The sequence below is a fragment of the Sorghum bicolor genome, chromosome 1 (assembly GCF_000003195.3).
Source record: "Sorghum bicolor cultivar BTx623 chromosome 1, Sorghum_bicolor_NCBIv3, whole genome shotgun sequence".
NCBI classification, from domain to species: Eukaryota; Viridiplantae; Streptophyta; class Magnoliopsida; order Poales; family Poaceae; genus Sorghum; species Sorghum bicolor.
The window spans coordinates 66175535-66192187 of NC_012870.2; the positions used below are offsets into that span (position 1 = coordinate 66175535).

General features: G+C 42.5%; 2 protein-coding genes across 7 annotated transcripts; both read left to right on the top strand.

Moving 5' to 3' along the window:
• Nucleotides 466–3027, top strand: LOC8082659 (bidirectional sugar transporter SWEET12). The gene is made up of 5 exons (XM_002465235.2): nucleotides 466–511; nucleotides 830–866; nucleotides 1034–1403; nucleotides 1671–1790; nucleotides 2421–3027. The coding sequence occupies exons 1-5, from the start codon at nucleotides 466–468 to the stop codon at nucleotides 2787–2789; spliced, it is 942 nt and encodes a 313-aa protein (XP_002465280.1). The 3' UTR covers nucleotides 2790–3027.
• LOC8082661 lies at nucleotides 4942–16116 on the top strand. 6 transcript variants are annotated; one of them, XM_021445668.1, is made up of 14 exons: nucleotides 4943–5435; nucleotides 6611–6683; nucleotides 6765–6895; nucleotides 6989–7339; nucleotides 7435–8021; nucleotides 8465–8895; nucleotides 9025–10616; nucleotides 10716–10876; nucleotides 11256–11413; nucleotides 12467–12627; nucleotides 13633–14269; nucleotides 14362–14438; nucleotides 15123–15234; nucleotides 15313–16116. In XM_021445668.1, the coding sequence occupies exons 1-11, from the start codon at nucleotides 5256–5258 to the stop codon at nucleotides 13825–13827; spliced, it is 4020 nt and encodes a 1339-aa protein (XP_021301343.1). In that variant the 5' UTR covers nucleotides 4943–5255; the 3' UTR covers nucleotides 13828–14269; nucleotides 14362–14438; nucleotides 15123–15234; nucleotides 15313–16116. The 6 variants fall into 6 exon arrangements, with proteins under 6 accessions (XP_021301353.1, XP_021301343.1, XP_021301339.1 ...); XM_021445664.1 differs by having other exon boundaries at nucleotides 13633–14087; XM_021445674.1 differs by having other exon boundaries at nucleotides 13633–13975; nucleotides 14083–14438.

Below are 16653 nucleotides of genomic sequence, written 5' to 3' on the forward strand. Positions count from 1 at the left end.
GACACATAAGACAGGGGAGGAATGTGATTAGGATCGGGGTGTCAAGTGCGCCCGCCCACACGTACGTATGCACTGCACCAGCATAGGATATGGAAGGCAAAGCTCTCTGTCAACTGATCCATAATTCAGCAAACCAGCAGAGACCCTCTCCTCATCAGATTACTTAGTTAATTATCGAGTTCTTTTTTTAAGTGACAAGCAGGCCAGCTAGCGGCTCCCCCCTCTCCATCGATCGGGCCCTCTATAAATACCATGGGGAAGCCAGGAAGGGAGGTCGCATTGTGTCAGGCATGCAGTAGAGACCAACAGAAGCAAGACAAGCTATCACCCAAGAGGCAAGACAGCAGGGATCTCCCTGTTGCTAGCTCTCCATCTTATTAGCTAGGCAGCTCTAGAGAGAGCTCAGAGACAGTGAGAGACTACTGCTGAAGTGCTGAGCGTATATATACATACCCTTCATTCAAGATGATTACTGTTGGGCACCCGGTGGTCTTTGCTGTGGGGATCCTAGGTATATGCATGCATGCATGCTCACATATTTCTTTTGTGGAAGATGTGCATTATTATTCTCACAAAGTAACGCACAGAGTAGTTGTCTCTAGCTACTTTTGCTAATCTCCCCCCTTGAAAACAGTTAAACAGTAGTAAACGCTTTGATAGTTTGTCGCTGATTGAAATATATAAAAAGTGTCCTAGCTAGCTTTTTCTAAGGCAAAGTTCTGGCAAGTGTGGTCGACAATATCAGTTCAGAGTTGCTATACATATGTACATAATATGCATGCAAATAAATGAGCTAATATATATTCCCCCCTGGTCTGTTTTTTTGCAGGCAACATCCTATCATTCCTGGTCACCCTTGCACCAGTGTGAGTATCTATCTATCAGAGTCAGTAGTATAACATATTGTTCAGAGAATCAGAACGCTTGTCTCTCGTGGACGCTACACAGCTCTAGCTAACTAGCTAGCTCCTAATATATAATCATCGATCATTCTATGATATATATATGATGTAAACATAAAACATATATACAGGCCGACGTTCTACCGTGTTTACAAGAAGAAATCGACGGAGTCGTTCCAGTCGGTGCCGTACGTGGTGGCGCTGCTGAGCGCAATGCTGTGGCTCTACTACGCGCTGCTCAGCATCGACGTCCTCCTCCTCTCCATCAACACCATCGCCTGCGTCGTCGAGTCCGTCTACCTCGCCATCTACCTCACCTACGCGCCCAAGCCTGCCATGGCTTTCACCCTCAAACTGCTCTTCACCATGAACATGGGGCTCTTCGGCGCCATGGTCGCCTTCCTGCAGTTCTACGTCGATGGGCAGCGCCGCGTCTCCATCGCCGGCGGCGTCGGCGCCGCCTTCGCCCTCGCCGTCTTCGTCGCTCCTCTCACCATCATCGTAAGCTAATAAGCTATAGCTGCTGCGCCTGCTGGCTGTGTCTACCAGAGTGTCCAGTAGTATATAAGTATTACTAATTACTTTGACAACTAATTATAACTAGTGACTTATCTTACAAGTCGTACTTCTTTTGTCAGACAACAATATGTTTTTTCTCACAATAAATCAGTGAATAATATTTCTAGCTATGACTTTTTAAATAAGCGAAAAAACTCTAATAAATGGCCGGGCTGTTAATTAAATAATTTTTTCTCTTGATAACAACAGCGGCAAGTGATCAGGACCAAGAGCGTGGAGTACATGCCCTTCTGGCTCTCCTTCTTCCTCACCATCAGCGCCGTTGTCTGGTTCTTCTACGGCCTCCTCATGAAAGATTTCTTCGTCGCGGTAATCACGCACGCACCGCATTCTCATCTTATTGCATGCCAATCTACTGTATTTCTTTTCCCGCGCTTTTTATCATCTCGTGCTACTAGCTCGCTTTTCTCGCTTTTGAAGCAGCCTTGTTGCAAAGGTAGATATATACGTACAGCCTTAGCTAGCTTAGCTAGTTACGGTGCTGTTAATTGGTTTAATACACGTACTTTATAATGTAATCAGGCATAGTGAAAGTACAGGTGTTTGCGTTTGTGTCACCACCCACGACCCAGCTGTTTCCTGTCTACTACAGAACCTAACAAAAAGATCTCATCATATAGTATCATATATACTCTCTGTAGTGCACATATATGTATATGCATGTTTCCTGGTGGTGACAACAAGTATACCTTTGCAAAAGCATGCAGAATAAATAATGCGTACTTGCAAGCTTAAAAGGCCAGATAATAAAGTGGCGGTGCTGTTAGTTCATCTCCCGTGTTCTTGAAAAGCCTGCAACACACTTATACGGCTAATAATGAGGCAGTTAGTTCATCTCAGGAAAAACATATTTACTTTTAGGGAAAAATATATTTACTTATTAATATTTTTATTAGGAAAAATATATTTGAATTAATTGATCCACCCATGCATGAGCAGATGCCGAACGTGCTGGGCCTGCTGTTCGGCCTGGCCCAGATGGCCCTCTACTTCGTGTACCGGAACCGGAACCCCAAGCAGAACGGCGCCGTGTCGGAGATGCAGCAGCAGGCGGCGGTGGTGCAGGCCGACGCCGACGCCAAGAAGGAGCAGCAGCTGCGTCAGGCCCACGCCGACGCCGGCGCCGACGGGGAGGCCGTGGCCGTGAGAATCGACGACGAGGAGGAGCCCAAGAACGTCGTCGTGGACATCATGCCGCCGCCGCCGCCACTGCTGCCAGCGGAGAGGGCGTCGCCGCCGCTGCCGCTGCCGCCGCCTCCGGCGATGGTGATGATGACCGCGCATCAGACGGCCGTGGAGGTTGTCTGATCCATGGGCAATTAATATCATGTTCCGGAGCTAGCTACATGCATGCACGACTGACCTGATGACTATTGCTGCTCTCGCCTTCGATTATTCATTTTACTTTTGTACTACACTACTAGTATATGCATGCGTGTACACGACGACCTATATATATGTATCGCGCGCGGCACCACGGTACAAGTAGACGCCTAGCTATACATACAAGTACACTGTAGGTACGAATGAATGAATATGTCTCCTGTGGTGCCCATATATATGCGCGTATATATGTGTGTAAGGTCGCGTTAATCCTGTGTCTCTTCTACCAATATATATGTTGTGATCTGTATCGATCGTATGCCTAGCTGTGTTGTATATACGCCTATCTATCACCAGCTACCTAGCTTACTTAGCTTAATTATTATTATTATCATCATATTATCATGATCGATAGATGGAGGTGGGATGTCCGTACGGTACGTAATTGATCTCTCCGTCGGGCCGATCAATAAAGCTAGCTAGCCCATGTAGTATTACTTTACTTATTTCGTCTCTCCACATCATCGTTCATATCTATGTCGATCAGAGAGAGCATGCTTGTTGCATTCTGCTTTTGTTGGAGATGAGATTGCGCACTGATTGCACTAGTATTAATTATATTAGTCCGAGTGATTGGTTGGATGATATATATCGTTGTCGATCGATATATCGTCCATCTTCTCTTCATGCTCTTTCGTGTTTCCTTTTGGTACGGTAGGGGCGTTGCCGCAATGGCTTATTTTGTGTGCGTGCATGATCACCGCGCGCAGCACCCACTACAGAGCAAAGACGACACAGACGCATCCGGAAGCGTTTTTTTTTCTCAATCACGCAAAAGGTTTGCGCGTATTTTCATTAAGAAGGAGAGTTTGAGTACAAGCGAGGCGGTTTACATATGCAGGATCACTCTTCCTCGCAGCTCAGTCTAGTCTAGCCTATTCTCCCAGGTTCTTGGCTCTTGCAGAGATCCACAACTCGGTCTGTCCTCTGATCGTGTCCTTAACCGCGCTGAGCTGTGTTAGCTCTCAGTCCCAGAGAAAGGCGACGTGTATATATACTACACCTTAATTGGTAAGATCCACTACTACTACATATCCTATGAGAAGGTCACACTTAGCACTCCTAATTTGCTTACTTCAAATAGCCCAATTTGCTTAGCTCACTACCAACTCAAGTAGCAAGATCATCACCACGTAGTAATGCTTTCTTGTGTACCTTACGACGAGGTGATCGTAAGGGATTTTTCTAAAGTACAACGCAAACGCCTACAACATACACACACTTACTTTTACGAACATACGTATGTAAACTCTACCTCTATGAGCATCTCAGATGGAGCATATATACGACCACAACACCCACGCACGCTCACCCACACGTATCTCACCCCTATAAACACACGTACGTAAACCCTACCTTTGTGAGCACCTCCGAAGAACTGAGCCGACAGAACACAAGATTTACGAAGTCACCATAGGCAATCCAAGAAAATGTAAGCATCTGTGCCAAGCCGAGGACTTAAACCCGGGTGGACAAGTTCCCACACAAGAAACCTCTAACCAACTAATCTATGATTGACTGCATTTGAATCCACTCTAATCTCTATACATCTTATGATGGATTAGACTGCAGCGAAACAAAGCCTAAGGACATATATGGTTCCAGTGATTATATTTTCATTCGAATATCATGGTTCCTGCTCCTAAGCAAATACTTAGTGGAACTCTGAAGTTAAGTAAAATGAAAAAAAAAACTGCATCTTGGTTCTAGTGAAACATGATATTCTCATAGACAATGGCTTGTGCATGTATAACCCAATGTACAAATTTCTTTACTATAATAACAGAATCAAAACAAAATATTGTTGGTATGATATCTACAATAGCAAATGGTCAGGATTTTTTTCCCATCAAAGCAAAGCTATAAACCACTTCAGGAGCTATATCCGAGGTACTACCAAATTGGCCCTTACTCATGCTCATGGGCCGGTGCGCCCGCGCATTGGGCTCTTTACGGGCCGTTCGACCCCTTGGTCCATTTCACTGGTCCTGTAGGTATCCACGTGACGGCGCCACGCGATCGGCATGATTCGTACCATTCCATCCCATCCGCCGCAGCCCGCAGGCCGCACGGCATCACCCAAAAAGCAAAACAGCAGCGGGATCAGTGGTGGAGCCGTGGAAGAGCGGGAGAAGCCGTCGAGGGAGAAAAAAAAAAAAAAACAGCAGCTGCGGCGAGAAGACGCGACCCGAAACCACCTTCACCATCCGGACACGCCCGGCCGGCCGGCCGCCAGCCAACCTACCAACGCGACACGGCCACCCCTGCAGTGCGCACAAGCAAGCAAGCTGGTTGTCGAAACCTAGGGCGAGGACCTCGATCGAGACGTGGACGGGACGAAACCTCTCCGTGACCCTGAGAGGACCTTCGCCGGGAGCCTGCTGAGTGCTGATGCAGCTTGTGGGCCGCGGGATGCAGTCGCTGCGAGGAGCGCGGCGGGAGGGCGCGGGTTCCTGTTCCTCCCGGGGCGGCAGGGTGGCGGGCGAGACCGAGGAGCTGGAGGAGGGGGAGGCCCGCTCCGACGACGACGGCGAGGCCTTCGTCGACCCCAACGTCGACCTCTCCTACATTGTGAGTACCCCCGCCTCCCAAGCCTGGCGCCCTCCTCCCTCGTTAATTCAGCGGCGGGCTTCCTGTGCTGCTGAATTCGGTGCGGGAGGGGGGGCAATTCACTTCGGTAAGCAGAGCTGCTCCGACAGCCAAATTCTTCGCCAGTGAGGTTTTGGGAGCTTTGTATGGTTAGGCTTGGCGCTTCAATACTTCATCAGCTGTCCTGCTTTGGTTCAGTGAGCGCTCTGAGGTCCGCACATTTCAGCGTCCTAGTACTCGGGGCAGGACTGTGTGTGTTTTTGTCCATGTTAGAAGTGGTGCGAGGGAGTGCATCCCTCTGTTTCACTGTTTGATTCCGGGAAATGAATAGTGGTACATGTCTATGTGGTGGTAGTGGTACCTCAATTGTCAAATTTGGCCGTGCGTTTTCATGGCTTCACCTCTACAAGGAAATTGAATGGCAGATGTGTCATGATCTCGTGATATGCACTAATTGATTTTTGTTCTGTGCTAAAAGACCAGCTAAGCAGGGTGATTAAAAAGTAGTGTTGGCCATTTTTAACTGTGTGTAGCTCACCATACTCGTGAGCCAGTGCCCTTGCAGGCCCAGGTCCACCGAAGCCCATAACCAATGAAACAATCGGGTCTAAATCAACCCAAAAATACTAGCCCGATGGGTGAGAGCTGTGACTGTCGGCTGCCGCCACCTTATAAATTGTGATATCTGATCTCCCAAAAAAAAACTAGTCTGACCATCAATTTCCATATGGGACTAAACATAACAAATTGAAGACGCACAATTTTTTAGCAAGGACTAAAGGGTTTAGGAATGCTTTTATATTAGGGACTGTTAGCTGTATGAACTTTTTCCCATTTCTACATTCTGTGTGTCATCTGGTATTTGGGTTGCAACATGGCTCTTCTTAGCATTGTGCAATAGATTAGTAGTGTAACATTTGTTGTGACTTGTGCGCTCAAAGGTGTTAGTTTGCATGGACAATAAGATTTTCTTTAATTTGGTTAGGATTACACTGTCTTGTTTAGTAAGTGGTTATCTTACTCACCAATCAATGCTTCAGGACCACATACCAGAAACAAATTTGAATAGTGCTGCTTATCTACACCTCTGACTAAATTCTTTTGTTTTCAACTATTTTGCCGCATTCTTGTCTAAGAAGTGCTGCATTTGGTTCCAGGATGAAAAACTTCAACATGTTCTAGGACATTTTCAGAAGGAATTCGAAGGAGAAGTTTCTGTAGAGAACCTTGGTAAAGGGCTAATTGTTGTTGTTGGTTAATTTCATTTGATGCATTTGGCAGGGATGTTAAGCAGGGCACAATCTTTGACAGGGTCGAAATTTGGTGGATATGGTTCATTTTTACCCACATATCAGCGGTCTCCCCTGTTCACTCAATCCGAAAGCCCACACATTGCAGCGAACATTAGCACGTCAGGATCACCTTACCAACCATCTGCTGAGGTTTTTATTGATATTCATTGTGCTGTTAAGAAATATATACTCTGATGAATGTGCACTCATGTGGATTGGTAATGTCATGATTTACTAATGCAGAGAATGGATCAAAACCCGTCTACTGTAGCTGTGGAGCCCATTTCCCGAACTAACGGTTCTGGAGCACCTTCAGCTAGTGATTTACTCAAGAAAAAATGCCCAAGCACAGACATTGAGGAATCGGTTGCAGGTTCTGATTCTTTGTACAGTTCATCTAGTAGTGGTGACTCAAAGTCAGTCAAACTTCAGACCAAAGTTTGTCTCAATAATGATCTGCCGAGAGAAAATGCAGTTATCTATAGTGGCCTGGGCCTTGAGATTTCTTCACCTTCATCCATGGAGGAGAGTCCTGATGGGCTTGGGGGACTATCTCCTGATGTGCCATATGAATCACCTCGGACTATCCTACAGGTGAATTATTGTTTATTGGCCAAGTTATATTTGATTAGCTCATCAAGCAAAGCCGTAACTAGAATTGCTTGTTTTTCTTCTGCATCATATTTCAGGTCATGACATACTTTCCAGTTCCTGGAGGCTTCTTGTTGTCACCTCTACATGGTAATTTGCTTCAATTAAGAAATAATAAAGTTGCTCCAGAGCTAAAGAATTGGGAAACACATTTAGATATGGAAAATGTATCTAGAGCGTTGGAAGGACGTTCACAGTCTTCTCATCCACCTGGACCTATCAGAGGCAATGTGGCTAAGCAGATGAAGCCTTGCAGTAAGAAAAAGGTGTCCATGGATACAAAGACTAGAAAATACAAAGGTGATGCTAGTGCAATCATGAACAAGGAAGTTAACATCCAAGTGCCTGCCAGCCAAAAAGAGAAGATGATGAATACAAATAACGAGAATGGGTTTGAAGTTGGTTCTGCAAGGAAGGAGATCCCAGCCAGTGTAAAGCACGGACAGTTGTATATGCAGCCGACCAGCAGTGTAGCAACTATGAATGCAGATCCTGTTGCTGCACCAGTTGTGATCGAGGAACACTGGGTGCGCTGTGACATATGCCAGAAATTGCGTCTTCTACCCTATGGAACAAACCCTTCTATGCTTCCAAATAAGTGGAAATGTACCATGCTTCACTGGCTGTAAGTTCAAATCTATGTTAGGCTCGACATACTTGATTTTTGTGGTCCATGTATATCCATTTTTCTATCCTTCTTTATAGTGCATCGATGTTTGCACATGATAAATGGGCATCTTACATTTTGTGAGTTGTCAGTTACCCAATTAGCGTACTCAAAGCAATTATCATTTTGAAGAAGAGAAAATCAATGGAACGTATACCTCAATGCCATTTCTTGTAACATAACTAAATATCGTTATACTTACTAGTTTTGGAATTATCTTGCATTCTAATTTTCCACCTATTTTTGCTAAGTGTCCCATGAGCTGTATAAATACAATGAGGTGTGCAAATGCAATTGCTATGTAGTATATTTTCAGAGTGGGGTTCATATGATCCTAGGATCACAAGTATAATAAGAGCACAATTTTTCCATTACTAAAAAATAATTCAAATTATTTGCAGGCCTGGGATGAATAGGTGTGACATCAGTGAGGATGAGACAACAGAGGCTCTGAATGCATTGTTTGCCATTCCAGCGACTGCTGCAACTTTTTCTTCGGGTGGTCCTCATACTGCAGGTGCAGGTACAGGTACAGCAACATCCAGTGCCTATAATATAAGTGGACAGTTTGAGAGGAGTAGGAAAAGGAAAAATGCTCCAAGCAATGGAAAAGATCTGGCTGGGAGTTCTTACCGCACACCATTGTTGACTCCTTCCATGAGCAACCAACAGGACCCTATCAGAGATGAAAGAACTACTGATGACATGCACTACAGTTCCAAGACAGATTCTGTGAGCAAACATGGTCCCAGGCCAGTGAGTAAATCAGCTGATCTTGTTTCTGAAAAGCTGAAGCCTAAGCACAGGAATCACAGTAGCTACTCAGATGAAGGTTCTTCCCTTTTTCATTTTTTATGTATGATCTGTCTGATACGCATTACCTACTAATAAATTTTCATTTTGTGTTGTCTTCCATTATCCAAATTTCTTGCTGACACATAATTTCATTGTTTATGCCCAGGAGGTATTATGGAAAGGAACAAGGCTCATCCAAAGGTAAAGACTAAAATAGGGATTGATCAAGATGAACAGAAAACATATAAGAGAACTAAAATGGAGGATTGGCATCAAATTGACAGAGGCCAGGACCACAAGTGTGATTCAGATGGTATGGAAGTTCCTGATGAACCCAAAGCTTTGCTTGCAAAGGCAAAAACAATGAAGGGTTCAAATGAAACTGGTGACATTTCTTTACGCAAGGAAGATATTGCTTCAGGGTGTGATTCATTGGAAAACATCAAGAATGTTAATTCTTTTGGTATACCCTTTCACAGTGAGAAGAAAGAACATCCTTCTGATGTAGACATATTAGATTTGTCTTGCAAGAAGAATGTAGTGAAGAAATTGGAGGAGATTCAGCTTAACTCTTTACATCGTATAAGCAACAGGTCCAAGAAGAACTTGAAGGAAAAGAAGTCTAATACATTTAAGTCTAAAGAGATGGCATCCAAGGCAGATAGTAGACATGGAAAAGTTCTGCATGCGGATGTTGTGTTGTCTTCTGTGGGGCACCTAAATTATGAACTAGGTGCTGACAAGTTTGTTACTGGGAAAGAAAGTCCTGCCAAGCAAGCTTTGGACTTGACTGAAGCCCCTGGAAGGTATGTATCCTATCTGCAGTCTTCTACAGCTGTGACCTCAAGCTCTTCTAAGATTTCAAGCTCCAGAAGAAACACAAACTCACAAGAAGCAAAGGACTCTCCAGTTAAATCAGCCTCTTCATCGCCACCGAGAAATTTTAACATTAAAATGATTTCCAGTACCAGAAAAGATGGAATAGTGGATGGTTCCTTGGGCAACACACACAACTTAGTAAGGTACCAAAACAGTGAAGTCATTGCATTAAATAATGGTCAGAAAACTGAAAACTTTGAGGGGGTTCAGGTTGCAGGTGAACCCAATTTTCATGGTCCTTTGCAAGGAATCTCCGATAGCAATATCAAGGAAATACCTCAGTCAGCTGGTGCTCAAGTCTCCAATATCACTGGTTCGGAGAGGAGTTTGGATAATAGTCTGCCGAAGGCATCATGGAGAGAGGACCTTACTGTAAATGATACTGGTGTAGGTAGAGGAGACCACCAACTGTGTTCTGGTGATAAGAAGGACTTCGATATGGAGGGCCGTTCACAGCATCCTTTTGACAGAAGGGCTACAACTTTGAACACTGAGTCTTGTCCCATTCAGCATGGAAGTAAGAACATTGAAATTCGCCAAGGTAGTGGAACTGCTCAGCGGATGGGCATGTCATTTGAAAAAGAAAAATCTCACCTTAGAATCGATAATCAAGATATTCAGAACCCTGTTAATGAAGTTGTCAATTTTCCTTTGAAAGAAGGTAAACAAAAGGTCTACCCTACTTCAGTAAAATCTGATTCATTGAAAATGAAAGCAAAGTTAGTGAGGTTCAATGTTGAAACTGGAGTGCAACATGGCACTGTTAAGCAAGCGACTTCAAATACTTTGAAGACAAGTCCAATGAGGAAGGATGGTAGTATGATTACATTTGCTCTCAAGGAAGCTAGAGATCTAAAGCATAAGGCGAATGATTTGAAGGTTGTTCATCCTCACTGCATCAAATTTTATGCCATTAGTCTTAGTGCCATGATATGAACTTTTCCTTACAATTTCTCTGGGAAAAAAATCTCCCTGCAGAATAAAGGACAAGAACTTGAAAGTACAGGTCTGTACTTTGAGGCGGCTTTGAAATTTCTGCATGTCGCTTTTCTTCTAGAAACACCTAGTTTTGACATTTCAAGACCAGGTGATGGAGCTAAGTCAATGAAGATGTACTCTGAAACTGCAAAATTATGCAAGTAAGCTATATACACACTGTCTTTATGATGTTTAGTTCCTATTACCTGGTGGACTCATTTCATTGCGGTTGTGAGATGAAGAACATAGAGTAGAACTATATTAAGGTAAAACTACGAATTTGGATTAGCTTTCTTCTTACATCATCCAACAGTTAATTCGGATATGCTAAAGTATAATTTAATTGTGGCTTTAGTATGAATGTAGGCACATAGTGATTACTCGTCACTCCCATACATGTTTAACTGAATCAAGTTTTTAATGCATAATGAGTAGTTGAGATGTAGATTCAACAGAAATTGTTTGAGTTTGCTGCTATGGATACTTGCATAGTCATGTTGTTCTAAGTGTGTTACATGCTAAGGTTCTTTAATTTGCCAGTTTTTGTGCTCATGAATATGAACGGTGCAAAAAAATGGCTGCTGCTGCTTTAGCGTATAAGTGTGTAGAAGTTGCTTACCTCAAGGCTGCATACTACAAACACCGTAGTGCAAGCAAAGATCAACAGGAACTGCAGGCAGCTGTACAGATAGCCCGAGGTACTTGATGCACAAACAACTTTTGACTCTTATACAATAGAATTTCAAATTTAAATAATTAAATCTTCTGGAAACTTAATTTATTTCTTTGAATGCTTTGTATTCAATGTCCTTTGTACTGGTTGTCATGATGTAACTGAAGAAAATCCTCATATCATTAATCTTCTTGTAAGTCCCCTAAACTTGGGTAGAATCATGAAAGTTCAACACAAAAGCCAGGCACATGCTAGGAATAGTCTATACCCTCTAATCTATCCCAAAAAGAATGCAACTCTAGCTTAGGACTAGCATGTGGGGCCCTCAACTACAGTTATGATATCCTAAAAGTAGTGTCATATAGGAGCATGATGACAATATGGTATAGAGTTTGTGGATACAATCATTCACCTTGGTCTAACCGACACATGGGAGAATAAAAAGCATAGGGGTACATGTGTCATTTTAATTGTTCACTAATTTGTCCTCAAAATGTGAGAATTGCATTCTTTGTGAGACAGGAGTAATTTACAAAAGACCTGGTGTTACACTTCAGGTATTTTGGTTCTACCTGATGCTGACACAGGCCTTCCACTCAGACTAACGATATTTTGAAATCTGGAAGATTTTTTATTTGCACTGCATGTCTGCATGTATTTAGTACTCCCTCCATCCCAAATTATAAGTTATTCCAAGAATCTTGGAAAGTTAAAGCATTTTAAGTTTGACCAAATTTATATGATAACATAATAACATTTATGATACCAACTAAGTATCATTAGGTTTTTCATTAGTTATATTTTCATAGTAATATCTATTTGATGTCATAAATCTTTCTACTTTTTTCTATAACGTTGGTCAAATTGAGATTTTTTTACTCTCCAAGATTCTTAAAATGACTTATATAAAATGACTTATAAATTGGGATGGAGGGAGTATAACACTTTTTTTAATTGCTTCATTGCTCTTTTCCTGTAAGTTCTATGGTACATCTTATCAAACTTTGTTTTCATAATTTCATGATAAGTTTGTGCCTCTGTGAACTATATTTGCATTTAATGTGTTGCTGTTATGTAGGTGAATCACCATCATCTGCTACCCCAGATATTGATAATTTAAATAGCCATGGATTATCAAAGGCCTCTTCATTGAAGGGTGGCAATTCACCCCATGTGCCAGGCAATCATTTGCATCTAGCTGTTCACAACCAAGCTCACTTGTTGAGATTACTTTCCTACGTGAGTACCTTTTTAAATGTCCCAATAGGCTGTTAACAAGAACAAATTGATTTCACTTTCAGCTTGGTAGAATTTTCTGTCCCTGAATGAGAAGCATTTTTTAAATTGGATTTCAATTTATTGTTGCCAGCTTGTTTGTAACTTAAGTGTGAAATGTCAGGGCCTATTTCTAGTAGGCAGAATTGATTGCAATGTCAGCTATGTAATCTGCTTTAGTTTTTTTTTTTTGGTATAGTCGTTCTGTATAACAATACTCATCGGTGGAAATAAATAAGAAGTTCGGTGCTGCAGCATCTATCAGTATTACTAATAACGATAGAAGTTGTTAGAGTTGTTAGTTAAGGTTGGGCCAGTCAGTTCTCCAGCATTTAGGACTCCCTTGCAAGGCTTTATATTGCCAAGCTATGATTACAGTATCAATAGAATTATTTCAAATGGCACTGGCTCTCGTATATATTTTTTCTTCTGAAATGCGCAGGAGAGCTACACATCATTTCAGTAATGGAAGAAAGTTTTGTTAGGTTACAAGAGCAGGCCATAGGTAGCTGCACTGGCTCTTGTTAGCATTTTGGTTGGTAATAAGACCATGCGAATCACAAAGGATCTGATCACTGGTAATACACTTACTGGCACCCATTTTGATTATAATGGCTGTGTTTGAGCATAGCAATAGCAATGACGATCTGAGTTAAAACTTAGAAGCCACCAAATTAAATGAAGTTGAGAATTTTGGAGTACCTGCACATAATTTAAGTTTGACTCAAGAAGAATTAAGCCCCCGCCCCCCTGTGCTCATGTTGTCATATGCCCATACCATTTGAGGTATGTGAGTAACCTGAAATTATGTAGATTACGATTGTGTTTAACCATCAGCAGCAACTGTATATTACTGTAAGGCTGATTTGCATATATCGAACCAAGCTAGCATAATGCCACTTCAGTGCATCGCCATTCGGTAATAGTGTCTGTATATATTGATTTTTTTCTCTCTTTTGATTGTTTTAGACAAATGATGTGAACTTGGCATTCAATGCAACTCAAAAGGCAGAGTTTGTGATTGCATCTGCTGCTGGGAGTAAGGAAAGGGGTGGTGTTGATGATGGCCTTGCTTTGGTAAAAACGGTCTTGGATCTTAACTTCAACAATGTGAATGAACTAGTAAGACTTGTTCGGGTTTCAATGGAATCAATAAGCAGCTGATGATGTGTTCAAAAATCATAATTGCACAGGATGTCACACAGTGAACAGTTGAAATTGGATTAACATTGCCATCTGTGCTCCATGATGCTGGTTGCAGCTATCTCATATATTTTTACAGTGCAAAACAAATGAACTTACACAGACTGATGTACGATGAGATCTGTGCTCCACATTTATCTTTTGGCATTCGCTGTTTGCATACAGTTTGCAGCATCCACTTTTGGTTACTGACATTCAGTTCCTTATTGGAGGCAGCACAGGTAACATGAGTTTTGCTTTCTGCTTGTGTGTGTGTGTCTGTTGTGGGCACGATGTTGTGTTCGGAACATATCTAGCATTCTCTTAAATTGGAAATTAGTGTCCAAGGCTCTGGAATTTGGGAACAGTACTGCTTCCTCTTGCGGTAGTGTAAGCATGCATTCATGTGTGTCTGTTTCAATGGGTATGTTTCATCTTAACAGAAGAAACTCTAAATATTTTTTTATCCATTTTGTTTTCTTTGCCTGATGCTTTGTGTAATCTTGAACATGGCAGAGGAGATTGCTTGCAATTAGCTGTACTACCATCAGTTTCACCTCGTAGTATCAGTATGTGGACCGGAGTTGAAGCAGGTATTTTTCACCAACAATTTTTAGATCGTTATTCCTTTGAGGAAAGTGTGCATATGATGTTATCTCAAGTTCCAGTCCCTCCTTGAGCTGTTTTGTTGTCCCTGTGGCTTAACATGAACCAAAAATAACACCATCTTAGCTATCAAGTCATTGAAGCAATTATTCAACTGGGTTTAAATTTTAAACCTGGAAGCAAAATTCTAATAGGAAGAATTAAAGTTATGAGGTACAAGAACTAGGTAGAAGAATCCACACAAGCTGTCGATACTGTGAAAGAGTACAGCCAAGAAGTGTAAATGTTGGATTAGGTAGTGTGTTGAACTTTGTTATCTGTGCCCAAATTAAGCCGAATGCCTTTATGCTTATGTGTGTTGCATGTACTCACTTCATTGCGTAAAATACACTTGGAATTTATGAGCTAGAGATTATGTAGAATAGTGATGTATATGCATTCTCGTGTAAGAGGATGAAAATGGTTTCTTAAATCCATTCTGCACCCAGTTCGGGAGAGCCTCCAGTTCTGGTTATTGAGAACCCTTGATTTTGTTAAATGTGTTATTAAACATTTAAGCAAACTTATAACAGGTGATGAATTGACACTCTTTGTGGTCTTTTAAAGTTGCTGAACATAGGTGCATCTGTTAGTTGTACTGGAATTCTACTGATTATAGATATTGTACCCAGGTTTTTTGAGAAAGTGTGAGACTGTTATCCATGAGACGCATAACCCTGGAGATATCTTTTGCATTATCACATCACCAGAGCCATCACATATGCAGACAAGGCGGAGACACATGTAATTGTTCTCATACTATCTCAGAGCTAGACTTTTGGATTTCACAGTACAAATTAATTTTTGTTGTGCATACTGTAGCGACCTCATCTACTCGGATCTGATGAAAAGTTGCAAGTACGAAGCTGCATTTACGAAGAACGTGATCGAGATGGGGCGTGTTAGCCTGGCAGTCAATTCTGCTCTGGCATCATGTCGGCCCGATCTGCCCCGCCGAGCCGATCAAAACCATGCCCACGCTCTGGATTCTGGAGACTGGAGCTTGTGCCTTCTGCTGCCCAGCGGTGTCAACGGCGCCGAGGCCAAGGACAAGTGGGGCGGCAGCACCGTCCGCTCCGAGCTAGACCACGTCCACGCATCCTACTGTGCACGGCGTGAGCTTCCCCGCTGTGCGCTTGTGCCTGCAGTTCTACTTCTGCATCGCCGACGCGTATCGTACTTGGGGGCTAATGAAGGTCGGGCCGGATGGTGGTGAGGCCGAGGTGCTGGCGATGCTTGCAGCTGTTCCAAACAGGCTTTAACAGGGAGATATGATCTAGAAGTCAGACGCGACGGGGTGGCTCCAAAGTCAGATGCGAGGAGAAAGCAAGTCACCTGCCGTACCCGAATGGCGTTGCAGTGAGCTCTGCAGACTGAGTGCAACCATATCCGTATGTATAACAAAATAAAGAGTGTTTAGTAAGGGCAAGGTTAGCAAATACACAAAAAAAGAGAGAGGAAGTTTTGGTTACTTGCACGAGCAAATGCAACATGTATGTGACCTGTGAGATTGACGCATGGATGCCCCACTCTATCCCTCCGTATATTGCATGAGTGGAGTTAAGCTTAGGCCTTGTTTAGACTATCTCCAACAATCGTCACCCAAAATACAAGACCCATTTGTCCTTTGGGTAGCGCTACAGGTAAAAGGTTCTATACCTATTTTTATTCTTCTCCAACAACAAGATCTAAAAGACAACACTCTCTGCAAATGGGTCTCGAGGAGAGAAGATACCCAAATTTAGGTTATGCCTCTCCTGATACCCAAAATAGGTCTTCTGTATGGGTACTCTGTTGGAGCCTATAGGTATTGTGTTGGAGACCCATTTTAGGTTTGGGTTCCTAAATGGGTCTCCCTATTGGAGATAGCCTTAGTTTCCAAAAAATTTCAAGATTCCCCGTCACATCGAATCTTATGACACATGCATGAAATATTAAATGTAGACAAAAACAAATACTAATTACACAGTTTACCTGTAATTCGCGAGATGAATCTTTTGAGTCTAGTTAATCCATAATTGGACAATATTTGTCACAAACAAACGAAAGTGCTACAGTAGCCAAAACCAAAATTTTTTCCAAACTGAACAAGGCCTTACATAGCATCACATGCTACCAAACATCCATAAGAGGATGGGTGGAGCGTACCCTTTCAAAGGGTAT